The sequence below is a fragment of the Lipotes vexillifer genome, unplaced genomic scaffold, assembly GCF_000442215.2.
Source record: "Lipotes vexillifer unplaced genomic scaffold, Lipotes_vexillifer_v1.1 scaffold710, whole genome shotgun sequence".
Taxonomy (NCBI): Eukaryota; Metazoa; Chordata; class Mammalia; order Artiodactyla; family Lipotidae; genus Lipotes; species Lipotes vexillifer.
In genome coordinates, this window is record NW_006789347.1 from 243985 (window position 1) to 268919 (window position 24935).

General features: G+C 34.7%; 1 protein-coding gene across 2 annotated transcripts in view; it reads left to right on the forward strand.

The window, feature by feature from the left end:
• Window positions 1-24935, forward strand: part of FER (FER tyrosine kinase) — a 474424-nt gene that overhangs the window by 224946 nt on the left and 224543 nt on the right. For both annotated transcript variants that reach the window (XM_007462584.1, XM_007462585.1), the window contains 2 exons: window positions 14203-14406; window positions 23836-23958. In XM_007462584.1, the coding sequence (XP_007462646.1) occupies window positions 14203-14406; window positions 23836-23958 (327 nt within the window). The remainder of the gene's footprint in view (window positions 1-14202; window positions 14407-23835; window positions 23959-24935) is intronic.

The following is a 24935-nucleotide window of genomic DNA, read 5'->3' on the forward strand; positions in this document are numbered from 1 at the left end:
ATGACTAATGATGTTGAGCATCTTTTAATGTGATTATTGGTCACTTGCATATGTTCTTCAGAGATATTACTATTCATATCCTTTGCACACGTTTTAATTGGTGGTGTTTTTCATTGTTGGGTTATGAGTTCTTTATATATTCAGGATACAAGCCCCTTTTCAGATATATAATTTGAAAAAAATTTTTCTCATTTTGTGAATTGTCTTTTCACTTTCTTGGTAGTGTTCTTTGACACACAAAAGTTTTAAATTTTGACAAAGTCCAATTTATCTAATTTTCTTTCATTTCACATGCTTTTGGTGTTGTATCTAAAAAACCATTGACTAATGCAAGGTCATGCCAGTTTTCACCTGTGTTTCCTTCTAGACTTTTATAGTTTTAGCTTTTACATGTAGGTCTTTGATCCATTACAAGTTAATAGCTGTGTATGGTGTGAGGTAGACATCCAAATTCATTTTTTTTCTGTGTGGAAGCATGTTTAATTTAAAATCTTAAAAAAGCAGCAACTATGAAATCACTGTTTCTTTACTCAAATAAACATACAAAAATTGGAACTAGAGAGCATAATTTTAGATAAAATAAAACAGTTAATTGCATTATACATAGGGAAATGAATTAATCATGATAATATTCCCATTGAACTTATCATAGCTACTTATTTTACCATTTTTTTTACAGTGTGACTAAAATGTAGAGCTACCTGTGAAGACAGTCTAATGGAACACTTTGATCAACAGTGTTGCTAGAAGGAAGAATGTTAGATAATTAGCTTTAGATGAATCTGGCTTTAACCGAATACAGTATCTGATGTCAGCTCCAAGCACGTTTTCTTTTTTTCCCACTGTACTAAAAGAGTTAAATAACCTATCTATAGTACCTCCAGGTACTGAGGTCTGCTCCACATCCAGCATCTTTCCATGCTTCAGGAGGTTATAAATTTGCACTGAGGACTATTTCTCCTAGAGTGCTTCTGAAGTCAAGGACAGAGGTGTTAGACAGGGTTCATTGTATAATCTGAAAGCCTACTGGCAATCATGAGGGTCCATTTCCATTGAAAATCTTTCAAACCACAATATATTTGATGAGATCTGTTCTAGTCATGTCAAGAATACTGCCCTTTCTCCAGAGTCATTGCTTTACTGCAGAATTTTTGTTATAAGTGGCTGAGCAAACAGTTTGTTCCATCTTACAGCCCCTTGTGAGTACTAGTTGTTCACTGATCTGTGGATTGCAGAACACCCTTATAATAGTAGCACTCTTTGAAAAATGTTCTTTAAAACCAGAATAAAGCACATTTTGCTCCAGATAATTGTTCTTTAGATATCAGAAGAATTATTATTCTTTTGTCTCTTTAAAATTAATATTTTTCTGGATTCTGTTGACATATAGTTTATTTTAATTTTTGAATTACTTTGAATTTAGAAAATAAAAATACTGAAAAATAAAGATTTGCATCCATTATATATAATAATATAGTAAATAAGATTTGCTTATTTGCTTCTATTTAGAAAATTAGCAAACTATCATTTAGCTGTGTTTAAGTTGTATATCAGTTATCATGTTGGTATTGTAACACTTGGCTTCCACCATTGGCATAGGGCAATATAGTTATTTTCATTCAAAACATAATACATTGCTTATTTCTTTTAGTGTTTTCCTTCGTGTCTAGCAGAACAACCTTGTACTTCCTCTGACAAGGCGTGTTATTAAGTTCAGCTTAAATATTATGTATTTTAAACCTTGGTTGTCTTCCTTTATTCTGAAGGTCTTAGTATTTATTTATTTATTTATTTAGCTCAGACACTCAGATGTAGAAAAATGAGAAACAAGGGAAAATAAAAATTAAATTTCTTACATCATATCACGGACATAAATACACTGAATTCTCCAATATAGTTAGCCCTGTTTAGGAAAACTAAATATTATTCTCAGAGTTGCAAGTTTTGAATCACTAGTATTATCATACATAATTTTTCAAGAAGAGCTTATCAGGATTTATTTTCTATAATTTCATTATATAGAGAGTAAATCTGTACTTTTATGTGTTTGCTCAAATGCTTGAAACAAATAACCCAGATCATGTCAGAATGATGCTATATTCTATATAAGCAATCCCAACTTGATGATAAATGTTTAAATTTACTGAGCTATGATTTCATACTGACTCATTAGAATGATCTGGTAATAGTTTTAGTTGAGATGTGTAGTATAACATTGGCACTGAATAGTTAATGGACTAAAATGTTATTGTTGATACTGTGGCACATTTTATATGTAATATTGCATGAACTTAAGGTAAGGATATTTGATACTGAAAAAATAAAGCTGTAGAAAAAATTGCAGTGATATGATGGGATGAGGGAGAATGAATCAGAGTCACAAGCACAATTGGAAAAAGTAAATGGATAAAAAAGATAAAGAAAAAAGAATGGTTACTAATAAAGAGAAGATGAGTAAGGGAACTAAAGCAGGGGAAAGAAAGAGCAAAGTGAGGGGAAATCAGAAGGTAGTGGAGGAAGCAGAAGCGTGAGACCAAAAATGAATGACTTTTAAGAAAATATATTTTTCTAGACATAGTGTCTCTTGTTAGAGATCCAAGGTGCGTAAAAAGGCAATCGGGAGTGCAGGGGGAGACCTTCAAGATGGCGGAAGAGTAAGACGTGGAGATCACCTTCCTCCCCGCAAATACATCAGAAATACATCTACATGGGGAACAACTCCTACAGAATACCTACTGAACGCTAGCAGAAGACCTCAGACGTCCCAAAAGGCAAGAAACACCCTATGTACCTGGGTAGGGCAAAAGAAAAAAGAAGAAACAAAGACAAAAGAATATGGATGGGACCTGCACCAATGGGAGGGAGCTGTGAGGGAGGAAAAGTTTCCACATACTAGGAAGCCCCTTCATTGGCAGAGACTGCGGGGGGTGGAGGGGGGAAGCTTCGGAGCCACGGAGGAGAGCCAGCAACAGGGGTGCGGAGAGCAAAGGGGAGAGGTTTCCGCACAGAGGATCGGTGCCGACCAGCACTCACCAGCGTGAGAGGCTTGTCTGCTCACCCTCTGGGGCAGGGGGTTGCTGGGAGCTGAGGCTTGGATCCCAGGGAGAGGACTGGGGTTGACTGCGTGAACACAGCCTGAAGGGGGCTAGTGCACCACAACTAGCTGGGAGGGAGTCCGGGAAAAAGTCTGGAGCTGCCGAAGAGGCAAGAGACCATTGTTTCTGGGTGCTCCAGGAGAGGGGATTCAGAGCACAGCATAAACGAGCTCCAGGCACTGGCTCGAGCCGTGGCTATCAGTGCGGACCCCAGAGATGGTCATGAAATGCTAAGGCTGCTGCTGCAGCCACCAGGAAGCCTGTGTGCAAGCACAGGTCACTATCCACACCTCCCCTGTTGGGAGGTTTTGCAGCCTGCCACTGCCAGGGTCCCATGATCCAGGGACAACTTCCCTGGGAGAACGCACGGCGCGCCTCAGGCTGGTGCAATGTCACGCTGGCCTCTGCCGCCGCAGGCTCGCCCCACACTCTGTACCCCTCCCTCCCCCCGGTCTTAGTGAGCCAGAGCCCCCGAATCAGCTGCTGCTTTAACCGTCCTGTCTGAGCAAAGAACAGATGCCCTTAGGCGACCTACATGCAGAGGTGGGGGCCAAATCCAAAGCTGAACCCCAGGAGCTGTGCGAACAAAGAAGAGAAAGGGAAATCTCTCCCAGCAGGTTCAGGAGCAGCGGAATAAATCTCCACAATCAACTTGATGAACCCTGCATCTGTGGAATACCTGAATGGACAAGAAATCAGCCCAAAATTGAGGCGGTGGACTTTGGGAGCAACAATATATGTATATATTTTTTTCCTTTTTCTCTTTTTGTGAGTGTGTATGTGTATGCTTCTGTGTGTGATGTTGTCTGTATAGCTTTGCTTTTACCATTTGTCGTAGGGTTCTGTCTGTCAGTGTTTTGTTTTTCTTCTTTTTTGAATCACTTTTTAATTTTTTTATTTTTAATATTTGCTATTTTAATAACTATATTTTATTTTATTCTTTCCTCCTTTCTTTTTTTCTCTCCTTTCTTCTGAGCCGTGTGGCTGACAGGATCTTGGCCAGGATCTCTGGCCAAGTGTCAGGCCTGTGCCTCTGAGGTGGGAAAGCCAAGTTCAGGACATTGGTCCACCAGAGACCTCCCAGCTCCACGTAATATCAGATGACGAAAGCTCTCCCAGAGATCTCCATCTCAACGCTAAGACCCAGCTCCACTCAATGACCAGCAAGCTACAGTGCTGGACACCCTATGCCAAACAACTAACAAGACAGGAGCACAACCCCACCCATTAGCAGGGAGGCTGCCTAAAATTATAGTAAGGTCACAGACACCCCAAAAATACACCAGCCGATGCGAACCTGCCCGCCACAAAGACAAGATCCAGCCTCATCCACCAGAACACAGGCACTAGTCCCCTCCACCAGGAAGCCTACACAACCCACTAAACCAAGCTTAGCTGCTGGGGGCCAACAGGAAAAACAACAGGAACTACGAACCTACAGCCTGCGAAAAGGACATCCCAAACACAGTAAGTTAAACAAAATGAGAAGACAGAGAAACGCATGACAGTTGAAGGAGCAAGGTAAAAACCCACCAGATGAAACAAATGAAGAGGAAATAGGCAGTCTACCTGAAAAAGAATTCAGAGTAATGATAGTAGAGATGATCCAAAATCTTGGAAATAGAATGGAGAAAATACAAGAAACGTTCAACAAGGACCTATAAGAACTAAAGAGCAAACAATGATGAACAACACAATAAATGAAATTAAAAATTCTCTAGAAGGGAACAATCAACGGTTAAGTGACCCAGGAGATAAAATAGTGGAAATAACTACTGCAGAGCAGAATAAAGAAAAAAGAATGAAAAGAATTGAGGACAGTCTCAGAGACCTCTGGGACAACATTAAACCCACCAACATTCAAATTATAGGGGTTCCAGAAGAAGAATATGAAAAGAAAGGGACTGAGAAAATATTTGAAGAGATTGTAGTTGAAAACTTCCCTGATATGGGAAAGGAAATAGTTAATCAAGTCCAGGAAGCACAGAGAGTTCCATACAGGATAAATCCAAGGAGAAACACACCAAGACACATATTAATCAAACTATCAGAAATTAAATACAAAGAAAAAATATTAAAAGCAGCAAGGGAAAAACAACAACATACAAGGGAATCCCCATAAGATTAACAGCTGATCTTTCAGCAGAAACTCTGCAAGCCAGAAGGGAGTGGCAGGACATATTTAAAGTGATAAAAGGGAAGAATCTACAACCAAGATTACTCTAGCCAGCAAGGATCTCACTCAGATTTGATGGGGAAATTAAAACCTTTACAGACAAGCAAAAGCTGAGAGAGCTCAGCACCACCAAACTAGCTTTACAACAAATGCTAAAGGAACTTCTCTAGGCAGGAAACACAAGAGAAGGAAAAGACCTACAATAACAAACCCAAAACAATTAAGAAAATAGGAACATACATATCAATAATTATCTGAAATGTAAATGGATTAAGTGCTCCAACCAAAAGGCATAGACTGGCTGAATGGATACAAAAACAAGACCTGTATGTATGCTGTCTACTGGTGACCCACTTCAGACCTAGTGACACATACAGACTGAAAGTGAGGGGCTGGAAGAACTTATTCCATGCAAATGGAAATCAAAAGAAAGCTGGAGTAGTGATTCTCATATCAGACAAAATAGACTTTAAAATAAAGACTATTACAAGAGACAAAGAAGGACACTACATAATGATCAAGGGATCAATCCAAGAAGAAGATATAACAATTGTAAATATTTATGCACCCAACATAGGAGCACGTCAATACATAAGGCAAATGCTAACAGCCATAAAAGGGAAAATCAGCAGTAACACAATCATAGTAGAGCACTTTAACACCCCACGTTCACCAATGGACAGATTATCTAAAATGAAAATAAATAAGGAAACATAAGCTTTAAATGACACATTAGACAAGATGGACTTAATTGACATTTATAGGACATTCCATCCAAAAACAACAGAATACACTTTCTTCTCAAGTGCTCATGGAACTTTCTCCAGGATAGATCATATCTTGGGTCACAAATCAAGCCTTGGTAGATTTGAGAAAATTGAAATCATATGAAGTATCTTTTCCGACCACAACGCTATCAGACTAGATATTGATTACAGGAAAAAAAATCTGTAAAAAATACAAACACATGGAGGCTAAACAATATACTACTTAATAACCAAGAGATCACTGAAGAAACCAAAGAGGAAATCAAAAAATATCTAGAATCAAATGACAGTGAAAACATGATGACCCAAAACCTATGGGATACAGCAAAAGCAGTTCTAAGAGGGAAGTTTATAGCAATACAGCCCTACCTCAAGAAACAAAAAACATCTCCAATAAACAACCTAACCTTATACTTAAAGCAATTAGAGGAAGAAGAACAAAAACACCCCAAAGTTAGCAGAAGGAAAGAAATCATAAAGATCAGAAATAAATGAAAAGGAAATGAAGGAAACAATAGCAAAGATCAATAAAACTAAAAGCTGGTCGTTTGAGAAGATGAACAAAATTGATAATCCATTAGCCAGACTCATGAAGAAAAAAGAGGAGAAGACTCAAATCAGTAAAATTAGAAATGAAAAAGGAGAAGTAACAACTGACACTGAGAAATACAAAGGATCATGAGAGATTACTACAAGCAACTATATGCCAATAAAATGGACAACTTGGAAGAAATGGACACATTATTAGAAGAACACAGCCTTCCAAGACAGAACCAGGAGGAAAAAGAAAATATAAACAGACCAATCACAAGCACTGAAATTGAGACTGTGATTAAAAATCTTCTAATAAACAAAAGCCCAGGACCACATGGCTTCACAGGCGAATTGTATCAAACATTTAGAGAGGAGCTAAAACCTATCCTTCTCAAACTCTTCCAAAATATAGCAGAGGGAGGAACACTCCCAAACTCATTCTATGAGGTCACCATCACCCTGATACCAAAACCAGACAAAGGTGTCACAAAGAAAGAAAACTACAGGCCAATATCACTGTTGAACATAGATGCAAAAATCCTCAACAAAATACTAGTGAACAGAATCCAACAGCACAGTAAAAGGATCATACACCATGATCAAGTGAGGTTTACCCCAGGAATGCAAGGATTCTTCAATATACGCAAATCAATCAGTGTGATACACCATATTAACAAATTGAAGGAGAAAAACCATATGATCATCTCAGTAGATGCAGAGAAATCTTTCGACAAAATTCAACAGCCATTTATGATAAAACCTCTCCAGAAAGTAGGCCTAGAGGGAAGTTACTTCAACATAATAGAGGCCATATATGACAAACACACAGCCAACATCATTCTCAATGGTGAAAAAGTGAAACCATTGCCACTAATATCAGGAACAAGACAAGGTTGCCCACTCTCACCCCCAGTATTCAACAGACTTTTGGACATTTTAGCAACAGCAATCCGAGAAGAAAGAGAAATAAAAAGTATCCACATCAGAAAAGAAGTAAAGCTATCACTGTTTGCTGATGACATGATACTATACATAGAGAATCCTAAAGATGCAACCAGAAAACTACTAGAGCTAATCAATGAATCTGGTAAAGTAGCAGGATACCAAATTAATGCACAGAAATCTCTTGCATTCCTATACAATAATGATGAAAAATCTGAAAGAGAAATTAAGGAAATACTCCTATTCACCATTGCAACAAAAAGAATAAAAAACCTAGGAATAAACCTACCTAAGAAGACAAAAGACGTGTATGCAGAAAATTATAAGACACTGATGAAAGAAATTAAAGATGATACAAATAAAGGGAGAGGGCTTCCCTGGTGGCGCAGTGGTTGAGAGTCTGCCTGCCGATGCAGGGGACACGGGTTTGTGCCCCGGTCCGGGAAGATCCCACATGCCGCAGAGCAGCTGGGCCCGTGAGCCATGGCTGCTGGGCCTGTGCGTCCGGAGCCTGTGCTCCGCAACGGGAGAGGCCACAACAGTGAGAGGCCTGCATACCGGGGGGAAAAAATAAAATAAAAAAATAAATGGAGAGATATACCATTATCTTGGATTGGAAGAATAAACATTGTGAAAATGACTATACTGCCCAAAGCAATCTACAGATTCAATGCAATCCCTGTCAAAGTACCAATGGAATTTTTCACAGAACTAGAACAAAAAATTGCCCAATTTGTATGGAAACACAAAAGACCCTGAATAGCCAAAGCAATCTTGAGAAAGAAAAATGGAGCTGGAGGAATCAGACTCCCTGACTTCAGACTGTATTACAAAGCTGCAGTTATCAAGACAGTATGGTACTGACACAAAAACAGAAATATAGATCAGTGGAACAGGATAGTAAGCCCAGAGATAAACCCATGCACATATGGTCACCTTATCTTTGATAAAGGAGGCAAGAATATACAATGGAGAAAAGACAGCCTCTTCATTAAGTGGTGCTGGGAAAACTGGACAGCTACATGTAAAAGAATGAAATTAGAACACTCCCTAACACCATACACAAAAATAAACTCAAAATGGATTAAAGAGCTAAATATAAGGCCAGAGACTATAAAACTCTTAGAGGAAAACATAGGCAGAACACTCTATGACATAAATCACAGTAAGATCCTTTTTGACCCACCTCCTAGAGAAATGGAAATAAAACCAAAAATAAACAAGTGAGACCTAATGAAACTTAAAAAGTTTTGCACAGCAAAGGAAACCATAAACAAGATGTAAAAGACAACCCTTAGAATGGCAGAAGATATTTGCAAATGAAGCAACTGACAAAGGATTAATCTCCAAAATTTACAGACAGCTCATGCAGCTCAATATCAAAAAAACAAAAAACCCAATCCAAAAATGGGCAGAAGACCTATATAGACATTTCTCCAAAGAAGATATACAGATTGCCAACAAACACATGAAAGAATGCTCAATATCTTTAATCATTAGAGGAATGCAAATCAAAACTACAATGAGGTATCACCTCACACCAGTCAGAATGGCCATCAGCAAAAAATGTACAAACAATGAATGCTGGAAAGGGTGTGGAGAAAAGGGAACCCTCTTTCATTGTTGGTGGGAATGTAAATTGATACAGCCACTATGCAGAACAGTATTGAGGTTCCTTAAAATACTAAAAATAGAATTACCATCTGACCCAGTAATCCCATTACTGGGCATATACCCTGAGAAAACTGTAATTCAAAAAGAGTCATCATGTACTGCAATGTTCATTGCAGCTCTATTACAATAGCCAGGACATGGAAGCAACCTAAGTGTCCATCGACAGATGAATGGATAAAGAAGATGTGGCACATATATACAATGGAATATTACTCAGCTATAAAAAGAAACGAAATTGAGTTATTTGTAGTGAGGTGGATGGACCTAGAGTCTGTCATACAGAGTGAAGTAAGTCAGAAAGAGAAAAACAAATACCATATGCTAACACATATATGTGGAATCTAAAAGAAAACAATGTTTCTGAAGAACCTAAGGGGAGGACAGGAATAAAGATGCAGACGTAAAGAATGGCCTTGTGGACTGGGTAGGGGGAACGGTAAGCTGGGACAAAGTGAGCGAGTGTCATGGGCTTATATATACTTTCAAATGTAAAATAGCTAGCTAGTGGGAAGCAGCCGCATAGCACGGGGAGATCAGCTCGGTGCTTTGTGACCACCTAGAGGGGTGGGATAGGGAGGGTGGGAGGGAGATGCAAGAGGGAGGAGATATGGGGATATATGTATATGTAGATGTATAGCTGATTCACTTTGTTATAAAGCAGAAACTAACACACTATTGTAAAGCAATTCTACTCCAATAAAGATGTTATTAAAAAAAAATAGGCAATCAGGGAAATAGAAAGCAGTGGAAGTAAGGTAATATTCGAGTTTGGCCTAGGTGTGTATCTTTTTAAATAAAGTTTTGGGAAGAATTGTATAAGAATGTGAATTTGTTCAGCATGTAATTCTGCCTAGTTATTATGATAGACCATAGTTATATTATTAGCTAAAGACTGAACAAACTCAAATTTTCAAAAAGTACAAAAAATTGTTAATTAAGAAATTTGCGCATAAGAATTTTGTTGCTTCATAGTGAAAAGTGAACATTAGGTAAAGTATATTTATAATAAAAATAAGCTATCAGTGTATGAAAACAATGATCAGTTAGTTCTACTTTATTGCTGAAAATAAAACAGAACTTGTCAATTTACAGATAGGCCTTAGTGCCTGTTAACGATGGAACCATTGTTTTACATCCTGTTTGTCTAGATGAAGGCAAACAATCATGAAGATCAAATATCCCACATAATCTTTGTTTTCCATTATTTTAATAATTAACTCATTCAGTGCATTCAAAACATAACTGTTTAGAAATTTGCAAAAATGTGGCAGGAAGAGCATTATTTTTCATGTTTTCATTTTATGTTATGCATTTGTTCAACTATCAAACTCTAATTGGTATAAAATACATTTTTCCTACCTATGGTTACATTGCCCTTTCAGTGAAAGTAGCTTTTAGTACCATCAGGCAGATTCCTTTTCAGTAGGCCGATATTTCCCACCCTTTGCAAGTATTTGGTGCTTCTCTTTCTTTTGATTATATGACATTTGATTCTTAATCTCCCCGTAAAATTTCCCAGTGATATATAGCTTTAAAATTAAAGGAGTCATTATGGAATTTTTGAGAAATGTTTAAAATCCTGTGAGTTACTTGTAGTCACCATAGTATATTATTATACTAGATCTGAAATAATTCATTACTTAGATTATTAAATTAATAACTAAATTTATATAAGAATATTAAAGAATTACATTCACTTTTAAGGTTATTAAAAATTCATAAAAACTTTTATGTTAATGTTGAAGTTTTATTTAGCTTGTTGAAGGTCATTGAGAGGTTTACTTATATATTTTCTATGCTGTTATATTTTAGTTTTTTTTTTTTTAATGGTTTCGTATTTGGGTGCTTAATTTGAATAAGATTCAGACTTTGATTTTTGTTTTTAAACACTTTTGTCTTTGCTTCTCAAAAAGGATCTCATCTTGTGCTCAAATGTTTGAGATAAAAGCATACAAATCTTCATTGAATTCTTGGGAATTAGCCTGAACTAGGCTAAGAACAAAAATAGCCTCTTATTCTTAAGTCAAGAAAAAAATATTTTCATTTTCTTGTGCTGACTCCTCATTGCATTTTCATTTAAACCAATCTTTTTATTTCACTAAGCTCAGTATGTTTTTGCTGGAATATTCTTTAAGAATAAGGCCCAGGGAAAATAACTAACTAAACAGCTAGCCTAGTCAATCAGAAAAGCTTGTCTTATTAAGTATAACTTGTTAACTGTATTGGATTACTATACATTTTAAAAAGGAGACTTCCCCTTCCCCATATCTTTGGCAAAAATTTTAGATAACTTAATGACAAGGAAAAATCTTTCCCCACTTAGGCTTAGAAAGCTGTGATATTTGAAGTAAAAAGCTTCATTTCATTTTTGACGTAATTATAAAGGCTTTTGGGATGCTGGGATTTTGTTGCTGGTACATCCAGCTTCTATCACTGTCAAGTTTGCAAAATTGTATTGGAATATAATTGAAATCATAGTAATTAAAACGTTCCTTCCAATGTTTCCAGGGAAGTCCCTGAAAGACCTGATAGAACCAGGCATAGGATAAGTACAACCTTTCCCTGTGTATGCCTGTCACACATGTACATACACACTCATAGTGAGTTCACCTTACATTTCGTAGCAGTATTGTCTAGGAGCCAGGAACAGAAGATCTCTATAAGTTTCCCTTCCTACCCAAAAGAAACTAATAAACCCAGAGGACTGACGTGTAATCCCTATGAAATAGCAATATAAGTTCCTTCCTATTTACTCCTCTTTTTTAAACAAAGAAACAAACATAAATTTTTTCCCCCAAATGTATTCCTCACCTTCAAATCCTTAAATGAATTTCTCAATGTTAGCTCACCTTTTGTATTTCAAATGCCCTTCTGACTTAATGAATTCTCCAGGCTCTTCATTCTCACAATTCTAAATAAAGCAAAATTTGGGAGGATATGTTGATTAGGACAAGAAATCAAGCATATGATATCCTTGTTTGTGATGCTTTTCTATTATGTAATCCTTTTTTGAGAGATAATAATAAAAAAGTTTTTTGCCAAGAGGTGACATTGAATTTCTTATTTTATTGATTTTTTTTTTCCTCTGGAAAAAAGCAATAAAACACTTTGCCATTGGTGAGACTTGGAAATATTTGTATAACAGTAAAAATTTTAGTATTTTCTGTATTGAAATGCGCTGTGACAAAATTTTGAAGAAATATTTAATCATTTTGACCACCTACTTTAAGAATTATAAACTATTAGTATCAGTATACACAAAAAGTTAATTTTGTATGGATTATGCATTTGTTTTTAAAAATAATACATTTTTAATCTCATAGTTGTGGCTAGTTCTTTATATAATTTACTTTTTAATCCCATTTTTGGGAACACAATTTAAAATTTCTTTGAAATATAGTATTTATCATAATTAGTACTAAAAGAAAAAGGCTTATTTAGCTTATAAATGATTTCCATGTACAGTCACATCATGTATGCAATTAAAGAATTAAAGAATATCATAGTGGTAGAAGTAGAAACCAAACTGTGGACTCTTTGAAAATGTCTGATTGGGATTTCTCAAGGTTCTTTTTTTTTTTTTTTTTTTTTTTGCGGTACGCGGGCCTCTCACTGTTGTAGCCTCTCCCATTGCGGAGCACAGGCTCCGGATTCGCAGGCTCAGCGGCCATGGCTCATGGGCCCAGCCGCTCCGCGGCATGTGGGATCTTCCCGGACCGGGGCACGAACCCGTGTCCCCTGCATCGGCAGGCGGACTCTCAACCACTGCGCTACCAGGGAAGCCCAAGGTTCTTTTTTTAAATCAGTCGGATGGGTTTTGGATAATATAAAATGGAACTTTGACCAGTAAGTTTTAAGCCTCTTTGTGTGGTACAAAACAATGCAGGCTCTCTTCAAAACTAGTTCTCATTTACCAGCAAGGTAACCGTATTTTGTCCCTATGTAGAGTTCATAATATCAACCTGAAAAACCTGATTGATGTGCGAATATTTGTCTTTCATTTATTGTTAATTCTGATTTTTCCAATTAATGAATTACTTTCTCATGAGGCATCGTGCATATTATATTTTGAGAATGTTAAGAGTTAGTGCATATTATTATACCTTACCCATAAAGTACTCTTACCGCCTGGGGCAATTTAGTTTCTGTGGGTGATAAATATAAGCAAACAAAAAACTTTTTACTTTTTTGCTATCAGAAAATGTGTGATTTCATCTATTATTAATTAGAAACTTTTCAACGAAACATAACCAGCTCTTAGTTATCTCTATTTGTTATTAGCACTTGGCCTCCTAAAATACCAGATAATTTGTTTTCCTGCTGTGCTCATGACTTATATTCCTCCCTTGTTTTTGCCGTGTTTGTAATTGAACATTGGTGGTTTCAATGAAGCTATTTCACCTAAGGCTTTGTCTGCCATTGCTGTACAGGATCAGGACCAGCCATGTGGCAGAGGTAATGGTTAAGGAAGTCAGGGGAATAAGGATAAGAATGAGAAGGCACAGCAACAGAGCAGCATCAAATGAAGACTTAGTGCTCCTGGGAGCCATGACGTGGACAGTCCACAGCCCATGTGATTAAGAGTTAATTCCATAAAAATATATAACTCAACTTTTAAAATGAAGTTATTTTATGATAAATTTCTCTGATCATACTCTCTTTTCATCATAATTCTCTGATTGAAAAGTTTTAAATATATGGATTTATTTTATGACATGGTGAATAAGACTATAAGTGCCAACTCTAAATGTTGATGTTTTGTGTACCTATGTATGATAGAAAAAACAAATAACCTTCAAGTATTTAAGGATATGTATTTGTACTAAGCTTCAGCACCAGTGCTCTAGGACATATTTTCTTTAAAAATTATGAAAATTTCAGATTTATCATATAACTTTTAATTGGTTAATTAAAGGGAAGAACATAGGTAAGAGGTATTTATAATTGCTGTTAGCCTTACCAGAAAAAAATTGCTATTTTCTCTAATTTAGTTTTTTTTCAATATTTGCTCAAGTTCTGTGATACGATCCCCATAATTGAGAAGCCTCTGGCAGAACAGGATTGGTACCATGGTGCAATTCCCAGAATAGAAGCGCAAGATCTGTTAAAACAACAAGGAGACTTCTTGGTGCGAGAGAGTCATGGGAAACCTGGTGAATATGTCCTTTCTGTATTTTCTGATGGACAAAGGAGACACTTTATCATACAATTTGTTGATGTACGTTTCCAATTTAGTTTATATGTATATTTTGATATAGTTAATTGAGGTATAATTGTAATAAATGATGAATAATTTGTGATAAATGCCTGTAACACTAACTTTAGCACTTAATTTTTCTTTTTTCTGAATTCCGTAAGTAGAGTGCTCTAAAATTCACTAAAATTTTAACCTTTTTAAGGAAATACATATTTTAAAATTAAGAATAGTTGTTACAATTTACATTAAATTTAAATACATAAATATTTAATGTTTTAAGTTAACTTTGAACATTAAAGATCCTTTATATTAAAAATAAAAAGAAATAATGTGATTATCATAATTTTTTTAGAGAAACTTAATTATGAATTTTATGCTCTTGAAACCAGCCCTTGAAATTGCTCAAAAATGTTACCATGAGAGATTTTTAAGAATATTTTATTAAATAGTAATAATGAAATACCTTAATGAATGGGACAGTGATAGTTGAATTGTGTTTATGATTCTTTGAGGATTAAGGGTTTTTTCCCACTTATGTATAAGCTATTATTTGTTGGCATTAATGAACAATAAATAGAAATCGAAAAATTTTTTTAATGATCTGGGCATATTGCTTGTTCTAATACTGATTTATTTATTGAAGTTTAAGTATTGTAAACTTATTTGTTACATGCTTTATTAAGCATTCAACAGATGAAGAGTGATCTCAAAATTTTGTTTAACTTTACCCACTGAGAAATTTTTAATATTTTTGGCATAGGAAGGAATTGATGCCTCTATTTGTCATTTTTTTTATCCCATCATATCAAATGGCATGCATTTTCAGGCTGGCTGTCTGTAGGATTTCAGTTTATGTCCAGGCACTATAGTGATGCTAAGTACCGTACAAGAAGATTGAACCATTATCATTAGATGAACTTCAGGGGGTTTTAGGAACATATATGTTCAAGTTCATATATAGTTCACATATATATAAGTTCATCTAGTGATAATATATATTGCATATTATATTATCTATATACTATATAGATATAATTCTGAGGTGAAATTCACATACCGTAAAAGTAACCATTTAAAAGTTGCATTTAGTATAGTCACATCTAGGGATTATAGTTAAATGAAAATAGATGCTGTTCAGATGGGTTAAAATAAGTATATTAAAGTATATATTATAATTTTCATACTACTTGTTAATTTTGCATAGTATTCAGACCTCAACTTGATAATTATATTTGCCTACTCTTATACATCCAACCTACTGTTTCTAATAGTATGTCATCCCTTACTTTCTTTAAATTTGTATGTGCCTTTAAATTATGTATGTAGATAACCTTCCTTATTACAACCAATGACCATGTTGACAATATTTATAAAATGGTATGAGAATTGTAGAAGGAAAGATGGTAGGTAAACTATAAACTACAACTTATATGAATCTTTCCTTCTATTTTCTAAGCTCTAAAAGTTACTCTTTGAAATATGTCATACATTAAATGACTGAAATATTTCCCTTATTACCTCTTATAGTTTAAAATGTAACTGTAGGAATTTAACGTAGTACTTTTAGAAACAAAATGGAAAGGGTCCACTTGCAAATTATCACTTGTCTTTAATATTGCCATTTTGATTTAAGTAACTAAAGTGAACAGCATAATATATTCTAAAAATAAGATATTGTTACAAGTTCACATTTAAAGATTTTATTCGGCTTCCTCTTGAAAGGAAGAAATTTTGCAAAGATCTCTTAAAGAAGAGAGTACTTGTATTTCTGTAAATGCCTCAGGTTTTCCACTGCCTAATTTTATTTAATTTGCCCTCATTATATAACGTTGAGTTCTTCAATCAGTTGAAAAATAAGAGTTTTAAGGTGAAATCGACTGTTTGGGGAAATTTTAATTCTTTTTCTTCTTGTGCAGGTGAATCTTACTTGGTCTAAAATTATCCCATTTCCTTCCTCATATACCTGTTGTCTGGAAGGGGTTTATAAATGGGGGAAGTCATTACCAGATATTTAATGATTGCCTATTTTATTCCAATCAATGAATTTATAATCCATTAGTAGATTATAAAAGCTGTACATAAATGTGGGGTCAGGTGTCCTAAGTGAGGAAGACATAAAGAAATATAGGATTTTGTGGAAAAAGAGTCACATAATAGTCAATGAAAACTTGAGTTTCAGGCCCAGATCTGTACTTTACAAGCTCTGGTTTAAGAAGTAATTGGGGGTAATAGCTGATACACTGATTGTGAGAGTCAAACAGTGAATATATTCTTTGTAATGTGTGAAGTGCTATGCAAATCATTAGGCATTTATACCATTGTTTGAACACTTTATTTGGAAAAACATACAAATGTACTTTGTATGAAATATCAGTGTAATTGGAGAAGTTAACTTAAAAATTTTCTTTTTGATTCCTATTGAGATTTATTTGTGAAATTTAAATAGTAATGAAAGTATTGTTTTAGAATTTATATATTTAAGTTTGAGGTATTCATTGATCACAAATAACGTTATTTTTAGCAACATTATCTCTGTCAGCTAGAGTCTAGTTTGGCAGTTGTTTTGAAACTTTATTTTTTGTATGCATATCACAGTTATTTTTTTAACCTGATGTGAAACTCTGCATGCTGTGAACATTATGACTGATCAAGATGGATGCAGATACTTTAGATTTTTACATTTTTTACTACTCTAGCAGAGAATATCTGGTGTTTTAGCTAGTTCAAGCAAGGAGAACTGTACTTTTTATTGGACACTAATTACATTAATTTCATAAAGTCAGATATATTAAGCATAGCTAAGTATCTGAATCTCAGTGTAATTCTAGTGTTATTTACTGACTTATTCCATAGTTACTAACCTGTTTATGGTGCTTGATGTAAAGCCACAGTTAGAGTTTGTACCTAAAACTGTTTATCTTTTGTCATAAATATTGACAGATTTTCATAGAGATTCAAATAGCATTGTTTCATTTGATGTTAATATATAATCAAATCCTTGCTTTTGTATAAGATAAACAAAAAGAAGTGATAAAACAAAGTACTTCAGAAAAAAACTTTTTGTGCTATTATTAATAGGAAAATACCAATTCATATTTCTCTAATCTTACTTATCTGACACATATTTGCTAAAAACACATTTTGGCAGAGTATCATGTTATGCAGTATAGGGAGGTGAAACTGAATATGTATGGCCTACTGCTCGGTGAGCTTAAGACCTGCTAGGTGAGACATTAGTAGAATTCATGAACGGAGAAACATTAAAGATGAAGATTTAAGGATAATTGAGCCAAACATTTGAATTAACATCTGGTGATGTTAATATTTTAAAATAAAACCTGGGGGAACATCCTCTATGCAATGGCATATCATCCTTTTTTATTTCTTCATTCATTTCAATCAAAAAATACTAATTGAGCAAGTATTCTATAGAGTCCAGGGATACGGGCCAATAAAACAAAAATAGCACAGAAGTGGAGGCTGTGAGTAGTTACTATGTGAAATTGGGTAGCTCAGTGTATTGTATCATCAGTTCATTCAACAGATATCTATTGGATGTGTATCATGTGCTGAGTTTCACTTTAAAGTGATGGATGTAGTCTCTGAATGTACCAGACAGGTTTACTTTGGTTTTTTTGCCACAATCTCTAGGCCCTTTGAACTACCTTTTAAATTCATACTGTGGATCTTAAGAAAGGCTAGGTGAAAGTATATACAGACCCAAAACTTGTTTGTATGACAATTCCAAGTTTGTGTTCTTATCCTTGTACACTTAAGATTATTTTACTCCAGCCATTCAAAGATTCAAGAGAAGACAATACGTTCCTTGAAGTCAAAATGAAATCAGCATAAGATATCATTTTCTGTGCCCCAGACACACAATTAGGGACCTAGGAGACTTCCTTCTTAACAATAAAGCAAAGCCATTCCAAATCCTTATTAATTAGTTTCCAGGAAATAATAATTGAGTGAGTACTTTTAAGACCCAGAGATATAATGGTGGAGCTTACAGTCTAGTGGGGAGGCTCACGGTCATTCGTAAATCACACGCAGTATATGTAATTATAAAATCTATTAAGTGCTGTAAAGATACACAGTGCTATGAACACTTTTAACTGGAAAACTTACGTTTGAGACAACATCTGAAGAATGAATGAAAGTTAACTAGGAAAAGCCTTACCAAAATCTTATTAATTTTATTCCTCAGATTCCCCAACAATCCTTCCTGTTTACTGGTTTAACTAGTAATATAACTAGTCAATGTGCTTTTTTTATTTGAGAAAGCTAAAATTTATGTTTTACATTTTTATTGTTGGGTATTACCCAAAAAAGGAGTGTTCTAGCCTTTTGTTTTTATTCAGCTTATTCATCTTGGCCTCTTTCAGAAATGATTTTCCCTCTTTCCTTTTTATTTTTTTCTTATGCGTGCTTATCCTTGATGGTTTTTCAGGAGATCTACTCAGGCATAATATTTCAAATTACACATTCATTGAATCCCCTTCTCATTTTTGTGTGCTTATTCTGTTCTGTCTGACTTCCTTGCATAATAATAGTCCTCTGGAAATATGTGTAGCAACAAAATCTGATTCTTCTTTTTATTTTTTTAATCTGTATGCATGATTGATTCTTAAGTAGCACAGTGATAAATCAGGAATGAATTCTAGATATAGTGAATGTTTTAAAAACAAAAATAATGCATACTCTTAGTAAAAATTCAGAAATATGTATCACAGAACATGTGCTTCACAGTTAATACCTCCTTACGGGCTCACTGTATATTCTTTGAGATCTTAAAAATATATTTTAATTATGTGCAACTATGTAATTCTTATTTTACAAAGATTGATTCATAACATTTTTTATTTATACTTATTATTTTTTAATGATATATTACATGGTTTTTTAAAATGTAATACAAATGACTATCAACAAAATGATCTTTGTAGAAATTTGTAGAAATTTATTTTTTACTACTATTTTTTATTGCTTCTTTTGGAATTCACATAAGAGATCATTAGTACCTCCAAAGAGAAATCTCTTATTTGAAAGTTAATGTGGATTCTCTCTGTCACATTATTAGTAAAGCTATGTAGAAAAACTTTAAAAAGAATTCTCTATATGTGAACCCAACCTCAGGTCATCTGAACTGTAAGAAATTTACACAGATTTGTACAAAGTCAAATGTAATATTCAGAATTTTGAATGTATCAAGAAACAAGTCCTCAACATTTTTGGTGAATGTATTCTTTTTTTTTTTTTTTTTTTTTTTTTTTTTTTTTTTTTTTTGTGGTACGCGGGCCTCTCACTGCTGTGGCCTCTCCCGTTGCGGATCACAGGCTCCGGACGCGCAGGCTCAGCGGCCATGGCTCACGGGCCCAGCCGCTCCGCGGCATGTGGGATCTTCCCGGACCAGGGCACGAACCCGTGTCCCCTGCATCGGCAGGCGGACTCTCAACCACTGCGCCACCAGGGAAGCCCTCTTTTTTAATTTTTAATTGTAGTACAGTTGACTTCTAATATTATATTTGTTCCAGGTGTACATCATAGTAATTTGATATTTGTGTACACTACAAAATGATCACAAGTCTTTACCATCTGTCACTATACAAAGTTATTACAATATTATTGACTATATTCCCTATCCTGTACAATACATTCTCATGACTTATTTGTTGTTTAGCTTGAAATATGTACCTCTTAATCTCCTTTACCTATTTCTTTCATCCCTCTACCCTCTTCCCCTCTGGCAACCACCAATTTCTTTCCTGTATCTATGAGTCTGTTTCTATTTTGTTATGCTTGTTTGTTTTGTTTTTTAGATTCCACATATAATATTTATCTTTCTCTGACTTATTTCACTTAGCATGATACCCTCTAAGTCCGTCCATGTTGTTGCAAATGGCAAGGTTTCATTCTTTTTTATGGCTGAGTAATATTGCATTGTGTGTGTGTGTATCTTGATTTTTATGCATTCTTCTTTATCCATTCATCTATTGATGGACACTTAGGTCTCTTCCATACCTTGGTTATTGTAAATAATGCTGTAGTAAACATAGGGGTACATGTATCTTTTCTAATTACTGTTTTTATTTTCTTCAGAAAAATACCAAGAAGTTGAATTGCTGCATCATATGGTAGTTCTCTTTTTAGTTTTTTGAGGAAACTCCAAACTTTTTTCCACGGTGGCTGCACCAGTTTACATTCCCATCAGCAGTGCATGAGGGTTCCGTGAATGTATTATTCCTGACCTTAGTTGCTTAGGTGAACTTTATAAGCAAACAGCCATAGCATCATTTTTAGATTCATTACATTATCTTCATCTTTAAGGAAGTGAGTTAATTGGTTTTGCACTGTGTTAGGACTCAGAACCTCACTGATGTCAGAGGAATTGTTTTAAACAAATACTTGCTAGGAATCAGTTTCTCATTTTAGCCCATGAAGGAAGTACTGCTGCTTGTATTACTCACTGTATTAGTTCATCATGATTACTGCATCAATGGCAGAAAACTACCTTTAGATTAAAAACTAGATATGTTCTTAAGGGAAACTGAAAATTCCTATTATTTTATTCTCTATTTCTCTAGTTATAAGAGGTATATTAGAAATTTATATAAGGCTTTATGACACTAGTGGCTGATTTTAAAATTTCATTCTGTGTGAACTTCATCTCATTACTTACTTTTTATTAAACATTCTACAGGGGCATCTTGAGTTTGTGTGAGTGTATGAACTTTCCAGTATTCATTTCTATGTTAAGTTGTCTTACTTTAACTTTATAGTCATTTTATATGCATTGCATTTCATTTATTTCACACACTTTTATTTATCCAGGTAATATATGCCAGGCACTGTTCTTGACCAGAGGGATACTCTGATGAACAAAACAAAGATAAAAATTTATCATCTCATGAGCTTATATTCTAGAGGAGGAGATAGGCAATAAACAAGATAATTAAGTGAAATATATGTGATGTTAGATAGTGATAAATTCTAAGGAGAAAAATTTAGTAAGGAAAAGGAGGTAAGAAGTTTAGCTGGGGTGAGAAAATGGATATTGGATGGCCTGAGTAGACCTCACTGAAAAGGTGACATTTGATGAATGACTAGAAGGAAGTATAGGAGCCATTACCCAAACGGCCATCCAAGGAACTATTTCAAGCAGCAAGTGTAAACTCCCTGAGGAGGGAATGTGTGTAGTGTGTTTATAAAACAAGAAGAAAATGAGTGTGGCTGGAGGGGACTGAGCGGGGATGGGGGATTTGGTAAGAGATGAGGTGAGAGAGATGATAGAGGACAGATTAGAGGGCCCTAAAGACCATGGTAAAGACTTAGGCTTTTATTCTGAGGGAGGTAAAAATTTTGTGCGAAATAATGGAATAGTCTGTTATAACAGGATTTCCTGGCTCTTTATTAAGAGACTGAAGAAAGATAAAGGGAGAAACAGTGTGTGTGTGTGTGTATGTGTGTGTGTGTGTATACACACACACACACACACATACACACACACACACATACTTCATTGAGGAATAATAAGCAAATATAATTGTATATATGTAAAGTGTACAACATGATGATTTGGTACACATAGTAGAATGATTGCCAAGATCAAGGTAATTAACACAACCATCATCCTACGTAATTAACTCTTTTTGTGTGTGTGTGTGGGAATGCTTAATATCTACTCTCAGGAACTTTCAAGTATACAAGACCATATATTTGCTTCAGATATTACTGTTATTATTACATGTTACACATCTATAACATTTTACCTTTCTTCATGTCTTATTTTCATATAAGAATGCCTTCTAGGATATTTGGTTATTTACAGATAATCATTATTCCTTGAGAACATGTAATTTACACTTTTAAATGTCCTTTGAAAATGTTTCTTATCATATATCCAGATTTGGAATTATTTTTGTAATCCAAGGTTTATTATTTGTATGATGACTTAATAATTGAGTGTGTACCATGTACTGTATACTAAGCAGTGGTTTGCATGTTAATACTTGTTCAGGCCTCACACTTTTTCTGTGAGGACGTCCAAATATTATTTCTATTTTGAAATAAACTGAGGCATTGAGAGAAATTGCTCAGTGCATTGCACATCTAGTAATAGACTACTGTCCTTAGTGTGAAATATTCTTAATTATCTTTACTAATATATCATAGCAGGCCTGGCTGTTGTATGCAACAATTCTTTAGTCAGTTTATTAACAACTGCCTTGAATTGACCCTAACACAAACTGCCTTGAGTTGAACTATATAGTTAAGTGTTAAAATAAGCTAACGCATGTTTGTTCCTCACTTGATGAAACGAAAATATTCATTTAAAAAGTTGTATATAAATTAGATTCTGGTAAATTGAATCTAATTTTATATTATGGAAAAGGAACTTTGCGTTTTTTATCCTTTAACTGGGAAAATAATCTTCCAGTAATGTAAATAGTATCCAAATTTAGAGAGTTTTGAAATTTCTTATTTCTTAGCATAGAGCTTTCTTAAAATGGAGCACATTTGTATCTGTATTTGTACACATCACCCGTATACATACAGGTGAATTCTTTGTGAACAATCAAATGGAAGCTGTTATTACATCACACTGTATTGTAACACTTTTTGCATTGAAAAATAGGCCCAATAAGATATTTTTTCTTTGCTAAACTTATTGCCATCAATTCATCCCTATGATTACTCACCTACATGCCTGTTTGAAATATGAAGACAGAGAAAAGGGGTCTTGACAGAGTTTGGCAAAATGTTACTAACTTGATGTTTTGAAATCAAAAGTGCTATGATTTGACTATGCTGATATATGCAGTTTTGTGTCTGCTGCATTTTATTTCTTTATCAAATGTAAGTGAATGTGAATGACTGTGTGGTTTTGGTGAAAGAATAATACATGAATAACCCCAGTGGAGAAAAACCAATCAATACTGTATTGATAAAAGGGAAATAAATGATCATCAGAGGTATTCTTAAAATACTTATTATTATATTGGATATATTTCCTCAACCTTTTGACATTTTTTATCTTGAAAATTTTATCAAATGGAACATATAAGCAAACATATATACACATATTTCTTGTTCCTTAACTTAAACGTATCCCGTGCTTTATTTCTTTTGGTTATTATTTTAGCAAAATGCATTCCAGGTCTGTAAGTTTTTCTTTTTCTTCTTTTTTATTTTTTAACCATCTGAATTATATTTAGTCATTATGAAAATTAATTTCTTGATGCAAAGGTAAATTTTTTTAGCATGTTGGAATTTTGTTTATTTTTATTTTTACCATCATAACCATTTTTAAGTGTATAATAGTTCAGTAGTGTTCAGTATCTTCACATTGTTGTGTAATAATAGTTTTTCTTAAATGGAACTTTATTGATGAACGTAATGTTGCCGAAGCAATGTCTTCATATTTATTCTACTTTATTGTCCTTTCTCCAGAACATGTATCGTTTTGAAGGCACTGGGTTTTCAAATATCCCTCAACTTATAGACCATCACTATACAACCAAACAGGTCATCACTAAGAAATCAGGTGCAGTTCTGCTGAATCCTATTCCTAAGGTAGGTGCATATATTCACCTTTTTTTTTTTGAGACTGTTTTATGAGTTATTCCCCACAGTAAATAAAGTTCTTAGATTATTTATAGAAGTTTGGAAACAATTATAGTCAAAACATGGAATTTCCTTGGTTTTATTAAGATGGGAGATGGGTTACCTTTTTATTCAGTGTTTGCAAATGGCCTGTTTTTTTTCTTTTTCCTTCCCAGTTTTTCTTGAAAGACTGGAGGCCTTCCTTCACACTATAAGTTCAGACTTTAAAGGCTCAGTTTATAAAAGATTCTGAGATGCAGAAGTCAAAGAAAATGTCCAGCAATTAAGAGTAAATTCGAATTTTAATTTTGGGTGTTAAGGTTACAATATATTATAAGACACTGGAATTTTTTAAAACTACACTACTCTTCACAAAGGCAGTAAATTATAACTTCGCTATGTACAACCAGGTAGCTGGGCAAGAGATTGTTCTAGGTCATTTTTACCTCTAAGATATATCACAGAACAGATTGCTTTCATGAGCTTTAAGAGATTTGCGAGGTAGGGAATGGGTATGAGGCAGGTTTGTGTTTGTAAGGTAAAACCTGTGGGGCCTGGCCTGGGAGGAACAATGGAGCTGGCTTAACTTCTGAGTATTTTTAATGTTCCAGGAATTGGGTTGGGGTCAACAAAAGTCCCTTTCCTTTGGGGACCGTCTCATGTGAAGAACAGTGTAGAAATAGGAAAGTCATAAAACCTGGTAGGTTAATATTTGCCGATTTGAGGTTTACATATCTAGGGATGACTTTTAATATGAAGCAAGTGTTATTCCCAAGAATGCTAGTATATAATCCAAATTCACCTAAAATTTAAAAAACTTTTAAAATTTAAAACTTAAAAAACAATTGTTGGGCTTCCCTGGTGGCGCAGTGGTTGAGAGTCCGCCTGCCTATGCAGGGGACGCGGGTTCGTGCCCCGGTCTGGGAAGATCCCACGTGCCGCGGAGC